Source organism: Artemia franciscana, chromosome 4, assembly GCF_032884065.1.
Source record: "Artemia franciscana chromosome 4, ASM3288406v1, whole genome shotgun sequence".
NCBI lineage: Eukaryota > Metazoa > Arthropoda > Branchiopoda > Anostraca > Artemiidae > Artemia > Artemia franciscana.
Window position 1 is genome coordinate 11,431,203 of NC_088866.1, and position 21,752 is coordinate 11,452,954.

The 21,752-nt window shown below is 35.3% G+C and overlaps 1 protein-coding gene across 2 annotated transcripts in view; it reads left to right on the forward strand.

Moving 5' to 3' along the window:
* LOC136025987 (lissencephaly-1 homolog) overlaps positions 1 to 21,752 on the forward strand; it is a 52,368-nt gene that overhangs the window by 21,057 nt on the left and 9,559 nt on the right. For both annotated transcript variants that reach the window (XM_065702125.1, XM_065702124.1), the window contains 5 exons: positions 2,932 to 3,078; positions 10,585 to 10,741; positions 12,794 to 12,968; positions 16,766 to 16,901; positions 20,800 to 20,976. In XM_065702125.1, coding sequence (XP_065558197.1) covers positions 2,932 to 3,078; positions 10,585 to 10,741; positions 12,794 to 12,968; positions 16,766 to 16,901; positions 20,800 to 20,976 — 792 coding nt within the window. The remainder of the gene's footprint in view (positions 1 to 2,931; positions 3,079 to 10,584; positions 10,742 to 12,793; positions 12,969 to 16,765; positions 16,902 to 20,799; positions 20,977 to 21,752) is intronic.

Here is a 21,752-nt window from a genome sequence, read left to right on the forward strand (position 1 = left end):
CTAAATGTTTTTTACGCAGTTTTTTTTTTACAAATTTATATCCCCCCCGCCCTCAAATGAAGTTAATGCTTGTATTTTCTCCCTAGTTTGGTGTAAAATGTGTTTATCTTATGGTTCATTTGTAACTTTAAATACTAATTGAATTGCGTATGGCATCATAACTTATTAAAGCCCAAAAATCGTGTCTTATTAAATCAAAAGACACTAATTAGAACTAATAAATTAGAATCGAATATTTTAATTTGCAGCCGGAGACGTGAAGACTGGAGAAATATTATTTATATTAACTAATAACAAGCTTTGACAATAAAAAACGAACAGTTATTAATCAAAAACAGAATTTCAAAAAGAAATTTGTCAAAGAATATTAAAGAGCCATTTGACTCTAAAGACCAGTAGAAACAAACTTGCATAATAGTTCCAATTCAAATCGACCAGAAATTACAATTAAAGAAAAAATGAAACCTAAAACGAACATAAATTAAAATAAACGATCATGGCATACATAAAGGTAGGTAGGTTTTATTTTTATCCACAATATTAACATAAATAAAAATGACACCATTAATAAATTATTGCAGCAAAAGAAAGTCTTCAGGACTTGTGCTGCAAATTCATGTTATGATTTATGTCTTATAAATAAATATGTAAACACAACAGCTCATGTTATCCACCTAGCCTATCTTATATACAAAAAACAACAACACATACACATGAACACAATGCAACAAAATAGTCCTATTAAACATTATTTACCGGTTTTAGCCCCCACCGATACACCAACCCTTACTATTTACTATTAACTGTTTTATTTACGAAACTCATACAATAAAAATGAATCACAACCACCGCCCAGGGAAGGCACAATGCGCCTGATAACAGATGGCTACAACCCTTTCACTCGTAATCAATTACTCAATCAATTAAAAACAAAAAATGCTCTCTCTCATCATATCTTTTTCAAAAAAAATAAGAAAAAATTTAAATAAAATAATACCCCCCCCCCCCCTCCGTAAAAAAAGAAATTGATAAGAATCCGAACTTGATGTCTTTACAAGTTGGTGATAAGATATTGGAAATTAACGGAATACCAGTTCAAAATATACCGTTGGACAAAAATGGAGGATATTATCCAAAGCTCTAATGCACCACTAGAAAAACTCTAAAATCAGTAGGAAACTTGTGTCCTCTTGTCGATTTATCCTTTTCATATCAAAAGATATATAGTCATTCTTCGTTTTACTTAATGGTTCGAAATTATGATTCTTCAGAACGAGCTATCTCATACTGCACACATCGTTCAGATTCCATCCTGTCATAATACATAAGAGAAGCAATAAAAAAAGCAAAAAACTAAAAGAATATTCATTGCTGGTTCATAATTGAATTAACAAGAAATTTGGTAAAAAAAAATAGTCTATTATTTTTTTGGGGTTGCTTATTTGATTGAGAATATAGAATATACAGTTGTATTGGTAGTAAATTTAATTAGTAAAATTTGGTAGAAATTTTCTCCAAATAAATTTATTGCGTTTCTTCTACCTACTGTAAGACCAATTATATCTAAAAAAAAAGTTTCATAATTTGTCACTATTAAATCTTCATCTCTTAAGCTAAGCCAGTAACACGCTTTGACGCTAAAGGCTCAAAGATTTGAAAACATGGTTGTTGTCAGAATGACTAGTGAAAGGTTCAAATGCACTTTTGATAAAGGATTTGTTGTTTAAGCTTTTAAGACTTCATTCACCCTTACATACACCTTTAGTGAGTTTTTTTTGCTCTTGTTGCTGAAACTGCTTTAAACCATTCTAATCTTCCGCGGGGCTTCAGACTGTCCTGTTTGTTGTTAGAAAAGCCACATGCAAAAGACACTTTGTGTAATTTTTGGTCCACTCCCACGTCCTTATTGTTTCGCGTAAAAGTTTTCGGCTCTCTCTTTTTTTTAATGGAAAGTAAAAATGAATCTTTTAGCAGAAATATTTCGTATTTTCCTTATTTAAGTCGTGTTTGTATGTGTGGGGACAGGGGGTTGAATAGAAAAATCTCGGATTTCCCACCTTTATTGGTTGGCTGAATATTTGCAGTTTTTTAGTCTTGACTCCAAATATAAATTCTCTTATGTAGTGATCAAGTATTGATTTTGATTACATATTAGTTTTAGAGAATTTTTAGATAATCAGTTTTTCAGGGACCAATTGTATTTTGCCCTTGCCTCTGTAGTTTTTGAGAAAAAAACAGTAGAAACCCTGAAAAAGTTTAAGAATTACAGTATGTAGCTGAATAATATTTTCAATTTTATGTAAAGTATGGTAAATAAAATTATATATTATAGTCTTTGATCTAGAGGTGCTCAAATATTTTTTTTCTTTTTCCCGATCTTGTTGAGGTGTTGTACCTTTTGTGCCTTAAATACACATTTACAAATGCGAACGGTAAATAAAAAACCACTAGGGACATACTTTCTAACTTTCTAACTAATTTTGTTTCAAATAGTTGAAAGAGCAGCTCTATAAATGACTGGTCGGAAGTGACCACTGGCGTGATCTTAGGGCCGGTTGAAACCTATTATACTCATCTATTACAAAAATCTCATGATTCTTATGATTTAATCGTAAATTTTATATACCCTAAGCGTGATGAACACGATGTCAGGTGTGTACGTAGGAACTGGTCCGGTCAGAGGGGGGGAGGCTTAAAAGCTGGCAAATAGGAGAATTGTATGAATAAAACACGCATGCAATAAAACATGCAGACTTCGAGAGAACGAGCCCGAGTCCCCCCCTCCCCTGCGAGGGTCTCTCCCCTCTTCTGACCCAGACGAAATGTTCTTATGGATGTACCGACTTACATCCCCCCCCACACTACTACCCAGCTATTTAAACAAGTAGCCCGAATCAATTATCTTGTATTTTAATACGATCTTTTCTTTAGGTGATGGAGCTTGAAGCAAAGTTGGCAGAAGCTGAAAAGGAGTTCATTAGTGGCGCTCCAACTAGAGAGAAAAGAAGTCCTTCTGAGTGGATTCCAAGGCCTCCTGAAAGGTATAGCCTATCTGGCCATAGAGCTCCTGTAACAAAGGTTGGTTGATGTTTTTATAGAAATAAATTAAAACCAATTGCTTGGTGAAAGAATTATATTAGGGCTAAACAGAGTATTCCCTTTTTGTATAGAATCTTTTTTGTGCTAATAATACACGGGAAACCCATCGCTCTTCACTTAGTCGGCGTTACTGCATTCACTATTGATATTTATTTTTCTCTGTTCTTCTGTCGCAAGTAGGTTTGCTTTGGCAGTTTTCTGTGGTGACCAAGTTAGACACCCCCTTGATTCGAAACATAAATAATTTCTTTGGCCATACTACTCTTCAATGTCGAGAACAAAACGAAAAATTTGGACAAACGTCTATAATTTTCATTAAGATAATGGAAAAATATCAAAGAAAAAAAATTCCACTAATAATAATAAAAATCCGAACAGATTCGTTTCACGTCAGGAAGTCTTCATCAGCCAGAAAAAAAAAACAATCAACTTAAAATAAGCAAACAGGTAAAAAAAGGGGAAGAAAAATACAAATGATATACAAAAACAAAAGAAAACTTGCATCTTATTAACATTCAGTAGGATAATTCAACTTCGTTTAAAAATGTACCAGGGAGCGAGACAACAAACCAGGACAAAGTCGGTTGCCTGTCTGATAATAGAACCTAATGGTAGCTTTTTTTGCCTTGTGCATCGTGTATTAGCTTGCTTACTTAGACTTAGTTCCTCCTGCGGAAGGGAACAGCAGCAATAGCTATAGTTCGCCACGACTGCCTGTTTTGAGATTTTGATAAGAACTACCCTGTCGAAGTCCTCGCTACCATGGCTCCCTCCCTGTCAACTTGCCGAGGGTTATTTTGGATCTTCCAGATTTATGAAGCCCTTAGGGAATCCGATACCATACGTCATAAGGTAGCATTTCATCCCTTAGCCATATATTCTTTCAAAACATCCATCGCTGCTTTCGAATGTCATCGATAATGGGATTACGATTGCAAAAATAAACAACAAAATTATTTACGATTATGATTACCATGTGGTAAGGTTCGCAAAGGTTACTCATAGGAAAATGTCATCGATAATGGGGTATTAATTTGTCATACGATAAATTTGGAACAGATTACTAGTGGACAGATTATTGTTTGGACGGTAGATTATTAGCTTTTGGCTAATGTACTTCTGCCTTTTATTCTCGAAGTTGGGTTATTCTCAGATAGTCTGTACGTCAGGAAAATGGAATATCATCAAGGCCGTATCCAGGTAGGGGGGTGGGGGTTGAGCCTCCCTGAAATGTTTGCCTGACTCGGAAAACAGAACAAAAATTAATATGAACAAATTTCTGATGCCTTTATAATGTTTTATTTTGCAAGCCCCCCTCCCTCACCCCCGAAAAAATCCTTTTGTGACCCCCTTAAAAATCCTGGACATGGTAGTGAATGTCATTGACTTCTATGCTGATTCTAAATCCAGTCATACAGACACCGATGGGAACGCCCTAGCCACCCAAAATTGGCAGTTTATCCTAAAAACACAATTAGGTGTCCACGAAATAATTTTGAAAGACGTAAAATGAAATTGCGTGATCTTACACCTTCAAGTTACCAGAATGTAGGCTGTTTACAATTCCACATGGAAATTTGAGTATGCTTCAGTTGAAGTTGTACGGCGCTTGTTCGAAACGGGCTAAAAATAACAAGGACTGACGGTTCAGAGCGCTATTTGAGATAAAAAGATTTCTTGGGTCTGGATGTGACATTGAATCAAACATAGATCCGTTATTGCACACCCGAATTGAAGAGATCGTCAACTGGGAAAAGTTGTCTAAAGTGACTAAATGCTTAAAATTCAGCTGACAAGGGACATGCGTGGAGGGAAGTGGGATGTGGGACGCGCGTGGTTTTGTTCATTGACTGTCTCGAAAAAGGATAAAACTATCATCAGTGAATATTATTGGATAGATTGAGTTTAGAAATGAAGAAAAAACGCCCTCACATGCAAACGAGCAGGAATTACTTCGAATATAGAAATAAAACCTTGAGCAAACAGAAATTACAATGAATAATTAAGCCAAAATTAAAACTACGGGCTTTTGATTTATTTTCCCTGACTAACGTGACGTTTTGCTTGAGACTTTGGTCTTTTTTGTCAACAAGTGTGTTGCAAAAGCAGCACTTTGATTCGTGTGGTTGCTATTTACTAAATGCTGTATCTGCCAGTGCCTTTGAACTTTTTAAATAATTTGTCCAAAGAAAAATCCCTTCTTCAAGACAAGCATGATACCAATTTCTTTCCAAGTTCAGAACAACTTGGTCCCAAAACTTGCTTCTCTTGTCCACACACGCACATCAGCAACATGTATTTAGTAGGAGAATTTAGTCCCTCTGTAATTCTTTCTTACTAGTTACTTTCGATAATAGGGATGAAATCCGATGTTTCTTGAATGCGTAAAGAAAAAACTCGGACATCGACTAAGCAAACTGACTCCAAGAACTGAAATTCTGCTCCAGGATTTTTGTGGATATGCCGAGTAACATGAGTCCATTTTTAAAATAAGAAGTTGGACATGGACTATACAAACTGATTCCAAGAGTTAAACTTTCATTTTAGAACGTTGTGGATATGCCGAAAACGTCGTGCTACGAATACTTTTCGACTGCACAAGAAAGTAATTGGGTGAATGAATCACTGTTTTTATTACCATCAAACTGATTTTACTTTTTCATGTTTTAAGTTGATTTTTATGTATAAACGGAGATATTAAGAAAAGATAAGCATCTCATCGATTGAAACTGGGCAGGAAATAATTTGAATAATGAGATCAACAAATTAATAACTTTTTTAAGCACGACACTTTTCTGCTATATTTGCATCTGTTGGTGCACGGCAGATTTGCTGTTAAATATTCCCAATTTTGAACGCAACCTTTTTTACAATTGCCCTTGATCAGATCCATGCAGGCAGAAGACACCAATGGTAAATCACTTCAATGTGGATACCATTTGCCACCTTTGTCTCATTTCCACCTCCATTCTGAAGGATCAAGTTTAAGTGGCTCACGTCCAAGCAACTAATTCCAAATTTTGGCTAATTCCAACTAATTCCAAATTTGGCGAAAAAAGTGTTATAGATATGCTTCTCTGAGTGCTTCTCTGAGGAATTTGGTCCACTAATCGGTCTTGGCTAAACAGGTTTTTGCAAGCCTCATTGACAACAGCATTGCAACTCGTGCGGTCATATAGAAGGATTACAAACCCTTCGAGCTCAACAACAGTGTCCTTGTCAATGTCTTTGTCTCATTCGGTTGCATTAGTCATCGATGACGATATCTCAGGATAGATATACCATAAATTCCAGGCTGTTACACGGCCAGCGTTCCTAAATGAAGAAGTGGTGTTGCAGCCGAGGAAGGCATGAAACATTGGAGGTGCTTTAAATTTGGAAGTCCCAAGCTTCGCAGAGATGCTGTGTATTGGGATAAACTTGTGGTTCGCACCGTCTCCAATGGACATCCACAATCCCTCGACATTCAAATCGTGAAAAAATCGAACCAGCAAAACGAGGACATCTGTGTCTACCGATTGAACCATCAGAAGCTTGTACTCATTATCACTGACTACCTTCACATGTAGGACAATGTGTGTATCCGCCTCTTCGTATGTACAGGGACTTACATTTTAAGTACCGATCATTCGCTAAGAATACAACACAAGTTCTTTCCTCGTAGCAAATGGATCCCGATCTTTGGTTGGCCCAAAGATCGAGCAAAATCTTTTCCAATAAAGTTTCAGACAGGAATTCAAACAGCTCTTGCTTGTTCTCATCAAACGCTCTAAGCCCAAGATATAAAAAGATCGTAGACATATTGACTCAATAACTTCCCAGGTTATATTTTTGGCCCTCAATTCATTTCTGGATGTGTCATTCACCTAACTCAACTTCTTTCCAAGATAGCAAGATGTCCCTAAACTGCAATTTTACCCCATATTTTCATAGTGCCCCCTTTTTTGTCATTTTGATAGTATGAGCCCCATCCAAAACAAATTATTGGGCCCTGGATGTTAATATATGTAATTCAGAAAAAAATGGCTATCACAACCCGAGATGGGCCATTCGCATTTTAAAATGGCACTTAGGTCCAAAATCTTCGCCGAATTTTATCAATTGGAGAGTAGACTTGAAAAGGCTTGTTTTGGTCGTTGTTTCTCGATCACCTTACTGCATACTCAATTTTCTATTTCCAAGAAGAGTGATTGTGTCAAACAGCTTTTGACTTCTTTTACTAAATTTGAATTCTATGTCTCCACTTTTTAATTTAATTTACGATTTGATTTACTTCGTCTTCAATGGTTTTTGAAGATGCTGGAAAGACCACTGGAGGGCTGGGGGAAGATACAGGCAGAGATCATAGAGACAGCAGAGATAAGTTTTTATTTTGGTAGCTCTTTTTTTATCATCATTTCGTAAAAGAGTGCAAAAAAGAGTGATTTTAATTAGAAATTGGGAAAAAGAGGGCATTTCCTGTCCGTGGAGGGAAAAAGTGCAATGAGTTAAAAAAAAGGTGTAAAAACTACGAAAGTGTACAAGTTTGGCAACCCTGCCCGGCACGCCTAACAAAACTGAAACTAAACATTGATAATTTTTGTAAGTACATCAAGTTCATCCCTCCTGTTAAAATTATGGCTATCTTGTTATTGTCATTGTAGAAGTTACTTCACGTTATTTATCTTTAATTTTAATGATATTTCAACTGCTACAACATTACAGTGTTATTTGAAACAATAATAATTAATAGTGTAACTATTTGGTATTTGAATAAATACAATACGAGGAAATATACTATATCTATGTTTACCACTTTGAATAAGTGAGAATTGATTGGTTTCCTGTGCTATGAGTAGATATCAAATAGCAAAGTTGGATGGAATCCTTTTTTTTTTTTTGCTGGCCAACTTTACTTTTTTGACATCAACTCACAGCACAATCAATTAATTTATGAACCGACCAATTCTCGTTTTCTTTTTCGAAAAACAGAAGTTAATTTATGGCTATTAAAAAAAAAGTTAATTTATGGTTGGAACTCAGCCGGCATAAAAATTTCTATAGTTAGATCTAATTTTCACATTTTTGTCGAGTTTTGGGAACGTGGTAGAAACTTAGAAACTTAAGGGATCCACTGGAACCAGCAAAGTTTTGTGGTCTACGAGAAAAAAATGATTGGAAACCTCTGCTTTAGAAGCATTTCTCTTCCATGCTCTCCCCAGAGGCTAAGAAAAATCGATGTATACCACCCACGTACACTGTCTCCTAGTATAGAGATAGAATTGCTTGTCACTAGATACCTGTCTGTTAAAGAAACGTGAGTAAAACATTGGAACACTAGGCCCACAATTAGTTCGATCATCAACTCAGTTATTACTTATCGTTTTCTAAATTAATTTGAAAAAAGATGTTTTCCAGAAAAATTTGTTCAGTGAAAAGTAATGAGGGATATTAAAACATAAATCAGACAGAAATTAAGTCATATATTAAGTCAAACTTTAGACACAAAGAAACTACTATGTATGAATCAGTGAAACCTAAAATGAGCATAAACTAGAATAAATAAAGAAGTTGAACTTGAGACGAGATGAAATTATCGCAAATAAGGGCCCAACCTAAACAATCTAAAGGCTAGAGTTTTTAGTTGATGCATGATATTTGAAGCAATCTGTTCAGCTTGTCGAATCGATATAGTTTATGAGCGAATAAATCAAGGATCCGCCAGTTGATTTTCAATATATTGGAAAAAATCAGATGGCTTAGTAAAGAGCGATATGCCTCCCATTCATTTTTTTCCAACCCATTCGAACCTTGAAATTTCTGGTGCACTTTCAACAGAGTTGTTAGCTGATGCGTGATATTTGAAGCAATCTGTTCAGCTTGTCGAATCGATATAGTTAATTGGCGAATAAGTAAATGGTTCACCGGTTGATTTTCAATATATTTGAAAAATCAGGTGGCTTAGTAAAGAGCGATATGTCTCCCGTTTATTTTGTTTTCCGACCCCTTCAGAAATTGAAATTTCTTGTGCACTTTTAAAAGAGTTGCTAGTTGATGCGTGGTATTTCAGTAATCTGTTCAGTCTGTCGAAGCGATATATTTAATTGGCGAATAAGTGAATGATCTCCCAGTTGATTTTCAATATGTTTGAAAAATCAGATGGCTTAGTAAAGAGTGATGTGGCTCCTATTTATTTTGTTCTGGCCCCTTTAGACATTGAAATTTCTAGTGCAGTTTTGAAGACCGATTAAACTGAAGAGTATAAAGGTCTCATAATCGTGTCCTTTATCGCCTCCTGGTGCATAGTACGCCTGCTTTCCTCAATGGCATCGTCTCAAAATTTTGAGATAATCATTTTGCTTGCAATAACCAAAACCCAATAAATATGCCTCTGGAGGTGACGTCCCACGCAATGCCAGAGACAAGAACCCTAAATTATACAAATTGACTGTTGTTTACAAATAGATTTTTGGAGAAGAGGTGGGCATGTTTAGTCTTTGCTGTTTTATCGGCTTGATACCGTAAGAGATCGTTCTCTTGAACAAGAGAACCTCAAATGTTTACGGGAAGAGGGTGGGTCTTAGAAGGGCCTTTTTTTACTGGTATCATTAATTTCCTTGACTCATGGACTGTAATCCAAAAACAAACTTGGTTGATGGCACGCCCCCCCCCCCCCAATAAAAAGGGGACATTTATTTTACCTGTTTAAAAATTATGCATGTAAGACCTTAGGGGGAGAAGTTTTTTTCTTTGATTGTCTTGAAACTATCTGGGTGTGTAAGCAGAGTCAAATAGAGGAGAGAACTAATTTTTTGTAGGAATTCATGCATATTCAGCGGTAAAGCGGATATGTAAGCTCTAGTGGTGAAATTCACCACAGCGTTTGCAGTATTTCCTCTGAAAATGAGAAGTTAAATATTTAGCTTTCAACAATATTAGGTCAATTAGGCTCTGTGGAAATTTTATCTCTTATCAGGGTAAAAATTGTTGTTTCTTGGCAAAGAAACGGCATGTGGGGCTATCAGCAATAATTTATGGAAAGTACGATTATGTAAACATTAGCTTTAAGATAAATCATTATTTATGTCTCCATGATCGCATTTATGAGAAAACCCCGCGGGGAAATAAGATAAGCGCGATTTATGCTAAAATTTGACATTTTTTGGTTTTCAAGATGGGGTAATGCAAACCTCTGATCAAGGGTTTTTGGCCGTGACGATTCTAATGATGCTCCTTTTATCTTGAATTATCGCATTTTTTTTTAAGTTTTAGGCCCCTTTTGAAAATTCTCAAAATTTTGTTTCGTAATTGCTAAATTAAATCCGAATTGAATTCTATTTGACAGTTATTTTCACTTGACAGTTTTTTAAGCCTCTGTTAGGCTTTGTTTAAGCCTCTTGATCTTGCAACCTTCATATTTTGTATTTACCACCCTCTCTCTTCCTGTTTTTTTAATTTGCTTTTTTTCAGCCTTTTTTAATAAAAATCTTATTAATTTTTTTTAAGGTGGCTTTTCACCCAGTGTTTAGCGTGGCTGTGTCTGCTAGCGAAGATGCAACAATAAAAATTTGGGACTATGAATCTGGTGAATTTGAAAGGACTCTAAAAGGTCATACAGACAGCGTACAGGATGTTGCATTTGACCAACCAGGGAAACTGCTTGGTAATTTATTTTAATATTACATAGATCTCGGTTTCTATTTTGTGCCTGCAACCATTTCCTCTTCCTATCAATTTTTTCTCATACCAAATAATCATACCAAAATAATCAGATATATTTTTTCTATTATTTGTTGGTCGTAAGACAAAGAACCACATTTGCTAAAAGGAAAATATTTTCTTACTTAAAAAAAACAAAAACGAAAAACTAGCATACATTAGGGAGACTGACAGAAAATTACTTTCAGAAAATCAAATCGATTATGTTTGATTCCCAGAAACTTCAGCCTTTAATTAAAATTAATGAAAAAATGAGAGCTATTTCTGACTCTAAAAGGTCATATAGACAGCGTACATGACGTTGCATTTGACCAACCAGGGAAACTGCTTGGTAATTTATTTTGATATTACATTAATCTCGGTTTCTATTTAGTCCCTGCAACCATTTCCTCTTCCTATCAATTTTTCACCGGTACTCTGGTGAGAAATTAATAACTTAGTGCTAATAGGGTGATGCTCTTTAGTTCACCAGGAATGATGTTATTGTTTCGTTTTTTCTTCCGGCACTTCTATTACTCTTCTTTCGCATTATCCATTTTCTATCAACGTTCTTTTGAGCAAATTTACAATATGAACCATTGTAACCTTTTAACCTTTTATTAACCTCTTATTATCCTTTTAACCATCTTAATGTGCAAAATTCTATATCTAGCCAAATTTTGTATAGATATTTTTGGATATGCTTATTTTTAGCGTTTTGTTTTCATAAACCAAACCCCACTTTGTCGTTTTTTGGCCATCCTTCCCTTTCACCCTCTTGTCTTATTTTAATACCCTCTTGTCTCTTGTCTTATTTGTCTTGTTTTATTCTTCACATGGTTCTTTAGTTCCTTTTTTGGGGCTTTTCTTTCTTGAATCTTGCTTGCTTGCTTGTTCTTTAAACTTGCTTTGCTTGTGTGATATTACAGTATAATTTTCTTTTGCCCATCATCTGATGACCAAAATTTGACATGAACAAAAATCAACTTATTGCAAAATTTTATATCGGTATTTATTACGTGAATGTATATGTATTTTTTTTTTCTTATAACAGAACTTTAGTATTGTATTCCCTCGTTAAATTAAATTCACATGCTTCAATAATTCATGAAAATGCTCAAAAGTTGTCGTTATTTGAAAAGAGTTTAAACGCCTAAAATATTTTGGCTATACCATTTATCCAAATGCCTTTTTATCATGAAGTAGCATTCCCTATTTATGAAATTTTTTTTGCCTAATTCTCATTGTACCAAAACTATTCTGCACGGGCTTGACTTCTAAACACTTTCATTGTCAGAGAGGATGGCTTAGATACTTGTGATAATTGCCACTTATTGATTTGTAATATGCATTTGAGACTAAAAAAAAAGAAAATGTTTCTATATTTATCACAAAGACTGACTTGCTATCAATCGTTCAATGAATAGTCGAGACCGTTCATCTTCAGGTGGTTAGGGGTTACATACTTTTACTAGTTGGTCGTCCTTTTAATCTGTTTCTTGTATATTTAAGGGTAAAAATACTGGGGTCTTGTCTGCGGTAATGCAAAGATTATGATCCTTGAGCAGCGCCAACAAAACCACAACCCCAACAATTATTATTAAAAACTAGCAAAAGAGCTTTCGTTTTGCTTCTTTGTCAAGCAAAACCTCTCCTTCGAGGGCTTTTTGTCAATTCCGTCTGCTTGGTTTGCTCACTGTGATTATGAACTTGTGCCTTTAGTTTCCTTACTTTCTGTTGCCCTCTTTCGCTCGCTTTGCTTGTTAACGGTGACAGCTTGGGCCTGTGGTCTTTGCATGATGTAACTATGACTCTATTTCAAGTCGAGCTATTATGGATTTGCGTAATTTTTATATTTCTAGCTTTATTAGCTATGCAGATTTTTAGTGTACACATTTAGAGAAATAAAGTCAGAATACCTTTCTTAATTATAGCTGTTTTAAAATGTGGCGGTGCGTCCGGCTCCCCATACTGTGGTCCTTGTTTGACAAGCTAATTCTTCTTTTTTTTTATGTAGCTTCGTGTAGCGCGGACCTATCCATCAAGCTTTGGGATTTCACAACCTACGATTGTATAAAGACATTGCATGGTCACGATCATAATGTAAGCAGTATTACCTTTGTCCCGACTGGAGATTTCCTTCTCTCTGCCTCGAGGGATAAAACTATCAAATTCTGGGAAGTAGCTACTGGGTAAGTTTTTTTTTAAGTTGGGTAGGGATCTCCTTGAATTGCCTGAGCTTTAAATATTGATTTTACCATAAGGTCGGGTAGTACTTGATGAAAACATGGTATGAAGCAAACACCTGACTAAGAAAACATTTAATCGTGATGGCTGTAACGTTGTAAACTTTTTGTTATCTTTACTGTTGTATAGGGAGAATTATACTCACCAAAGAGTATGGGTAACTGATAAGAGTAGAAACTAGAGCTAGTGTCAGCAAAAAACATCAACGCCATCTAGAGTTTGGCGAAACTGTAATCGTTTTTCTATCAGGATCTAAAACCAGATACTCATTACTGCACTAATTTGACCAATTACACGAACTAAATTAATTAGTCTTATTATTACACTGAAAAAATGCAAAGAAATACCAAACGCTAGATGGTGTTGATTGATTTTTTGTGGACACTAGTGCCAGTTCCCACTCTTATAAGTTACCCATGCTCTTTGGTTTTCACTGCTATTTTTAAGTTTTTAGATTTGACGATTTTGAAAATATTGTTTTGATAAGAAATTAGGTTACCAGTATTTGTCCATGGTTCGTCACGTTTAGCTCTCGAGCAATCACACTGAAGTTTGCGCGGTGATTTGCAATGAAGTGTAACATTGAAATATGTCTCATATAGCTTTATTTCTCTTTTTTTGTCTTCAAGGTCTATTAAAAAGGACGCTTAAAAAACGTAAATCTTTGTATTATTTTTGACACTGGGTAAAATCTAGGTCTTAATTTGAATAAAAATGAAATCGCTCAAATAATAAAATTTGACAATTGAACTTTTTCTATAACTAGTGTATCGAAAAATATAACTTTTTTAAAATGTTCTTAGTCTTTATTTTTCAATAAATGTTTGTTATAAATGTCACATACTGTTAAACTTTATTTCTAACTTAGTTGTTTGTAGTGGCGTCATTTCATTCTGAGCTAAGGTGGGAGGCTGAGTAACCTCTGTTATCCCCCTAAAGTGGCCGACTCACAGATTTGTTTAAGAGCAATATTTCTTTCAGTTCTCTGTCGGAATTGACACATCAAACTGTTCGAAATAACCAACTGAAAGGAAAGACTTGTACTAATAGTAACCGTAACTCTAGAAAAGTAGTTTGAAGAAATGCAGCAATGCCTAAGTAAAGAGTGGTGTGGGCACAATGTCTTGTTGGGTTTTTTTTTACCAAGGGACATTGTATAGAAGAAGTTCTCGTAAAAACTTTGGAAGGAGTTGATTCGGTTGGAAACTGAAAGCTTTGTTGCCCTTTTTAAGAGCAAAAAGTGATTGGATGGCAATCAGACCCCCTCCCACGCTCAATAATTCTTCAAGCACATCCAATTAAAGTTTCTGGGGATGTCAACGCCAAAAAGGCCTCAGGGCAAAGGGCTGTAAGTTTTACAATTCTTCCATTGTTTTCATATAGTATTTGTTATTGAGAGAAGTGAGCATGTTTGACCTTTAGTGTCCAAAAAGACGAAGGGTGTTCAAGTGAGCCTTTCAGAGTATTTTGAGGGGAGTGTTGAACTAAATCAAAACACTTTATGTGCATACGGGTTGTCAAAAGGGCGTAACCCAGGAATGACTGAGTGTATTAATTTGGAACTTTGAGGAAATGATGAAGTGGATGATCATTCAACCAAAAGTTAATATTTACTCCATAATATTACTACTTCTTATGCTGCTACAACTACTGCTTCTATAGCGAGTACTACCAAGGCTGAGGATATTGAAGTGATAATTTAAGGAAATTTTGAGGGAAAAGTTGTACTAAATCAAAACATACTATGTGTATATACATCGGCAAAAGGACGTATCAGTAATTTCTTTGGAACGGCTTACCGTATCAAGCTGAAACTTCCAAGGCATCACGAGAAAGTTGTAACTTCCATGGGATGCTAAAAGGGGAATATCAATTGTCCAAAAGGCAATTTTTGCATGCTACTATTCTGCTAATGTCATTACAACTACTACTTCTATTGCAAATTTTAGTAATGCTGAGAATATCACGATGAAAATTTCAGGAAGTGTTTAGGGGGAAGTTGAACTTAAATTAAAACGTACTATGAACATACAAGTTATCAAAAGGGCATATCGACAATATCATAGCAACGACTAATTGTATTAAGCTTAAGCATCCAGGGCTTGATTAGGGGGATGTTAAACTGACCAAAAAGCAGTGTGTTCATGCAACTGCTGCTGCTAGTGTTTAATACCACTACTAATCCTAAAACTACTACTACTAGTACTCTTGCTACCACTACTGTGATTCTCCCATTTTCTAGCTTTAGTAAGTCCAAATTTATTAATACTTTAAGGAATAAATATCTGTACATGTATACAAGGCTATATTCAGGGGATGGGTTTGGGGGTTCGAAAACTTTAGCATAAAGAACGGGGCCGCTGGGTTGAGAAGGGACCAGTCCTCACCCCTCCCTCATATACAGAGCAACTTCTGTTCTTTTAAAGTTCGAATGTCGCTCTTTACCTTTATCTGAAAGAGTTGTTTATTTAATAAAAGTAAAAAGTAATTTAGAAGTACGTGTTGAATGCGTGTAAAACGAAGGTTGGAAAGTATTTACAACTTTATTGTAACACTAAAAATTGACCAGGTTTCATTTTGTCAAAAATACTAACCATGGCATCGAGATTCAACGGTTTCACAAGGGTCTTCACCAAGGATAAACATCAGATTACTTAGCGTTTCTTTACCCATTGATCTCAGCTAGGTTTAATCAGGCTTGGTGTGAAAAAGAATCTCTTATTACTAGCCGTTCTGATGGACAGAGAAATGGTGATTGTATAATTTTCGAAACTTCGAAATACAGGTTGAAAGTTCTTTTTTTTTTTAGAAAAAAAAACTATAGGCCGTTTTTCTTGGTTTTTCTGTGAAAAAGACTCATCCCAGCCAGTTTACGTTTAATAATCATGGCCAGTGGCTCTATCTCGGATCGTTTCGTGGACAAGTATTTTTTCCGCTAAATAAGAATTCCGAAGTCTGATGTGATAAGTGAAATTATAGGGTGTAAATTCCCTTTAATTTTCCTTTAATTAAATTCCCTTTAATTTAGAGGGTGTAAAATTCCCTTTAGGGTGTAAATTCCCTTTAGAATTAGAAAGATTTGCGCATTTGGAGAAGAAAAAACTATAGAATGCTTTTTATTGTTTTTTTTTATGTAGAAAGCAATTTGTACTTTACTGATTTTTGCTCAGTCTGACTTTACAATTTTTGTAGCCTTTGCTGCTATTTTCTTTCGTTTTGTGCACCGTATGGGTTGAAACTTGTTGAAAAATCCAATTAATCGGCAGCATCAAAACTCAGTAAATCGAGTAAATATGTTATAAAATAAACGTTTTGATGCAGGTTGAATGATTTACCAGCTTGTGTTTTCCGTTTCCTTGCGCAGACAGGAATTTATACGGACCAGAAGTTTACTAGAAAGTGACTCATAAATCTGACGACTGAAAGGTTTATGACAGATTGTTGTGAAGTGCATCTCAATTAAGAACGGATATGTTTTAATTAAGAGTATTTTTGTACCCGGAATCTGTTTTTTCTTGATTCAAATCCAAATAATAGCGATGGCGAATACTAATTTGGAGCCCCTCTGAAAATTGGAGAATATATGGGCAATTGCCCTAGCCCCACCCACCTAAGTTACGTCGGCAGTTGGCTAATAGTTGTTTGCTATGGAGTTCGTTTCATTGTTTAGCCGTAGTTGTAATTATACATTTGATAATATGTTTGATAACTATTTAATTTCCCTAATGATATTTTCTTTCAGTTTCTGTGTAAAAACACTCTCGGGACACCGTGAGTGGGTTCGAAGTGTCCGGGTGTTTTTTGATGGATCCCTCATAGCTTCATGTTCCAATGATCAAACTGTCAGAATTTGGGTGATGTCTACCAAAGAATGCAAAGTAAGTCATTTCCTTAACTGTTTAAGCAAAGTGGTTTTAAAATTATTGGTTTTAAGCCCGAACAAAGGTCGTGTGTTCAAGATTGTAGATAAATACCTGTTTATTTGTAAAACCCTTAAATGCTATTATTTTGCCTTTGAATGAATTCACCTACTGTACACTGCAAAGTTTATCCCGAATAGCTCTATCCTGTCGTTGTATTTCAGACATATGACTGAGTATTTTTATCCTCTTTTTCCAAGGGTGAAAAAGACTCGTATCGCACTACAAGAATTAACAGAACGGGGAACCGCCCCATTGGGGATGGTCTTGATAAACCTTCTCAGCATCGTTAAGTGTTGGACACGCTAGTTATGTTATTTCCCTTCGACTAAATGCCTTTACGTCTCTTCTGGGGAAACACTCCTTTGAAGAATTTTCTATTAACTATCCTACAAAGTCGATATAACGAGAGTAATCGCCGTAACTAAAAATCCTATTTCTACCGTGCACCAGGAGACTTGTATACGGAAATATTTATCAAATCTCCTCTTCAAATAAGTCTATAGAAACATAAAACACCCCTACCACCACCCCATATGTGATATCTCCGTATAATAAAATGATCTGACTCCTTTGATGCAATGTTGCAAAGCAAGAACTAGATGCAATACGGAGCTTCTGGATGCAGTACTGTTTCTAAGGTCCTAGAGGATAGATATGAGAAATCATGGGCTATGCAAAATTAAAGCGTGTTTGTGTTTGCAGTAAGGAACTAAAATGACGATAAAAGGGCATAGATTGACCGTTAAAATAGACCATTTCCAGAGATGTTTTTGCCTCACCCTCTCTTCTCAGTGGTACTAACATCTTTGTATTCCAAATTACCAATTGTGTATATGCACCACTTACCCTTACAAACAAACAAATCTAACAACTTGCACCGTATCCCTTAATCCTTAAGTTTCAGCTGTTGAAGTTGAACAAGTATAATTTTACGACGTTCTGTAAAAAAAAACCTTATTCCTTTTCTCCCTAATCTTTTTACATCGGGTCTTCTATCATAGGACGCCTCTTCCACGTTGCCTCCAAAATTATGAAAATTCAAGAAAAATACTTTCTTTCCTCCAAAACCTCTCTGTCTTTCAGGGACATAATTTGATATGGGTCATAGGGAGGAACAACTGCTACACCAAAACCTGGGTTTGCCCCCCCCCCCCCAAACCCCATTTTGCCGCCCCATCAGCTGAAATTTAGTTTCTTCAAAAATCTTGTCAAAACTAAGATAACCCTGCATAATTCAATTATCCACAGAAATGTGTCAGTTATATAAATTATATCTTTATCCATATGGTGCTATACGGCTCATTTTTCAGTTTTCATTCTCATTTTAACTTGAATTGGGAAAATTGGCTCCAGCTTTGTCCCCCCCCCCCTTGGATTTTGACGAAATTGTGCCACTGCTGTTTTTACTAGCTAATACCTGAAATCCACCCAAATTGAAAAACCCTGTCTTTCAATCGTCTTACACAGTAACAAGTTCAACGGTTAGACAATGTTTTTCATTCTAGAACTGACCGTAAAGTACCAACGACATTAAAATGAAAACATTTTGTGCCACTGGGCCCATCTAAGGTCTGTTCATACCTGAAAACCGATATTCTCTAAGCTTTTCCTTTTGTTTGTTTCGTTTTGTTTTGTTTGTTTTCGGTTGTATCACATTTTCGTTAGTGTTGCTATGAATAGCCATGAAAATAGCGTGGAAAGCTAATTGGTTAATTTCGGCAACGTTTTTTTTGCGTTAAAATTCAAACATCAACAATGTGTTGATCCCCAAAAACAGCTATACTTTCAAAGTAAAGCTACGCCCTCTTTAACTATTTAGGGCCATGTGTTCTTCGCTTATATTTTCTGATTCTTCATCTATGATTCTTCTATTCTAAATTGGTGCCAACTGCTGTTGGAGGTATTTTTCATTTGAAATTGAATTCCTCCCTGTTTTCCTGACTTTTCAAAAGTATATACGGCTATGTAAATTTCCACTTCAGAAATTTAAACTCGAGAATTCAAATCCTCTATCCTTGTTACTTTAAGGGTATTGACCCTTAAAGTTTGATGTTAAAAAAAAAACCTAGCATATGGTCAAGATTGTGTTAAACCAATGGAGAGGTAAAGAAAATAATTTCTGTTTCAAAGAAGGATAATTGTGTTTGTTTAAACTGAGGATAAACTTGGGGAATTCGGTTCACTTTCCCTATGAAAGGAAGTCAGATATTTTAGACGTCTGCAGTCGTTACCTCTATCTTTGCTACTGTGTAAATTAAGTCCTGGTTAGAGAATGAACTGACATTCTTGGTTATTTTTGCTCCTAGGTTAGGTTAGGTAATATCCAATATTTTAGACGTCTACAGTCGTTACCACTATCTTTGCTACTGTGTAAATTAGGTCCTGGTTAGAAAATGAACTGACAATTATTTTATCTATGTTGGCTGACTTTCAGTTATGTTGCGAGTGTTGGAACTTGACTCAATTTAGTACCGATGCAAAGTTTAGCTTCGTTTAGAAGTTGAAAAAATAATAGTCCACATGATTGGTGTAGTTAATATTATGTTCGTGATTGCTATTAAAGGAGCTTGGATATCTTTAGAACCCTTTAGTAATTAGTAATACCTTCCTTACCGCATGAATTATACCCTAAGTCAATAATGTACTGACAAATATTTCATCTATGTTGGTTGACTTTCAGCTATGATGGAGTCTTGGGGCTTGACCCAATGTGGTACTGGAGACGCAATTCTAGGATTCTATTACTATAGATATCTGTCCAATAAGAGAGAAAAAAATTCTTTTGTTCTAATTAAAAATTTTAAAAATTATAATCCACATGGTGAACTATCATTTTAACATATTATAAATTAACATTTTGTTTGAGATGGTTGTGAAATGAACTCGGATATCTTTAGACCCCTTTAGTAATACCTTCCTTACCGCATGAATTAGACCCTAGGTTAATAATGTACTGAAATTATTTCATCTATGTTGACTAACTTTCAGCTATGTTGGATTGTTGGGGCTCCACCCAATTTAGTACTGAAGACACGAATTCTAGGATTTTGCAAATATAGTTACCTGTTTCATAAAAAAAAAATGCAATGTTTAGCTTTAATAAAAAAAAATAAAAATAATGATAGTCTACATGGTTGATGTAGCTAACATTTGGTTCATGATTGCTGTGGAAGGAACTTGGATATCTTTAGACCCTTTAATAATTAATAATGTCTTCGCTATCGTGTAAACTAGACCCTAAGTTTAGAATTTACTGACAAATATTTCTTCTGTGTTGGGTAACTTCCAGCTATGTTGGAGTCTTGGGGCTTGGCCCAATTTAGTACTGAAGACACAAATTCTAGGGTTTTATTACTTTAGATATCTATTCAGTAAAAGATGCAAAATTTAGCTTGGATTAAAAATGGAAAAAAATAGGCCACATTGTTGGTTTCGCTGACATTTTGTCCTTGATTGCTATGAAAGGAACTCTGAAAGGGTATTTGTATATCCCTCCAGTAACTACTAATATCTTCGCTATCGCATGAATTAGACCCTAGTTCAAGAATGTACTGATAAATACTTCAGCTATGTTGGAGCGTCGGGGCTTCACCCGCTTTGGCACTGAAACCACAAATTCTTTTTGGGATTTTATTGCAATAGACTTCTGGTCAATAAGATATGCAAAAGCGTAGCTTCGATTAAAAATAAGAAAAAAATAGTCTACGTGATTAGTTTTAGCTAACATTCTTTGAGTTAAAGGATTATATTAGTGAAATAAATACTGTGTTTGTACGATAGGAAAATAACAGTCTTTTAATGCTTTAGTCACAGTTTCTGATTATTGTAAATTTATGCTACATTACTTTTGTAGATGGAGCTACGAGACCATGAACATGTTGTTGAATGCATTGCTTGGGCCCCGGAAGCCTCTGTTGGAGCGATCAGCGAGGGGGCCTCCACCGCTGGCGGAAGTGTCCAAATTGACAATAGGCGTGGCAATTATGCCGGGCCGTTTATTGCATCTGGATCAAGAGATAAAACTATTAAGGTAAAATATTTTCTTTGGTTTCTATTTTTGACTGCTCTAGTAGTTGTGCCTTCTAGAATATGAAATATGCTCCCGCCAATTTCTGATACAAAAGTCCCAAACAAAAGCCTTACATTAATGCATAGATCCTCCCTTACCGTGGTGTCAAGCTTGACTTGACATAAGCAGCTAGTCCACCATGTCTAGAGCCACAACTATTTTTTCAAAATAAAAAAAAATATACGGTGGAATACCTAAAAGTGCTTCAATATTATTAGCCAAATTTCCGTCAAACATTTGACAAATAATCATATGCACTGTTTAAATCGACTATAAATGAAAAAAAAAAAAATGGTTGGTTTTTGCTGATTCAGACTCCATCGATATACATTTATTTGGAAGCCATGGATAAATCATAGCCAAAACCATACTTCCAAGACTCATTAGCAAAATCTGTCGCTTGAGCCACGTCCACAAACAAGCCTTTATGCAAAACACGATTCATTTTATCATAGAACTTAGTTTAGTTATTCTCAAGCATTGTAATTTTCTTCAAAATTCCATTTAGAAGTTATGTTACGATACCTTCACTTTCCAAACCGTACTTGTATACATCATAGAAAAACAATATTATTCACAAAACAACACTTGTTTTTAAGCTGCGAAAGCTTTTGACATCAAAAATGACGCTTAGCAGAGAATCATCTACTATGTAAATATTCTGATTTCCCAAGATCAGTTTCTCACTAAGATTTTTGCCTTTTTTTAAACTGCAATTTTCGTGTCTATTGCATACA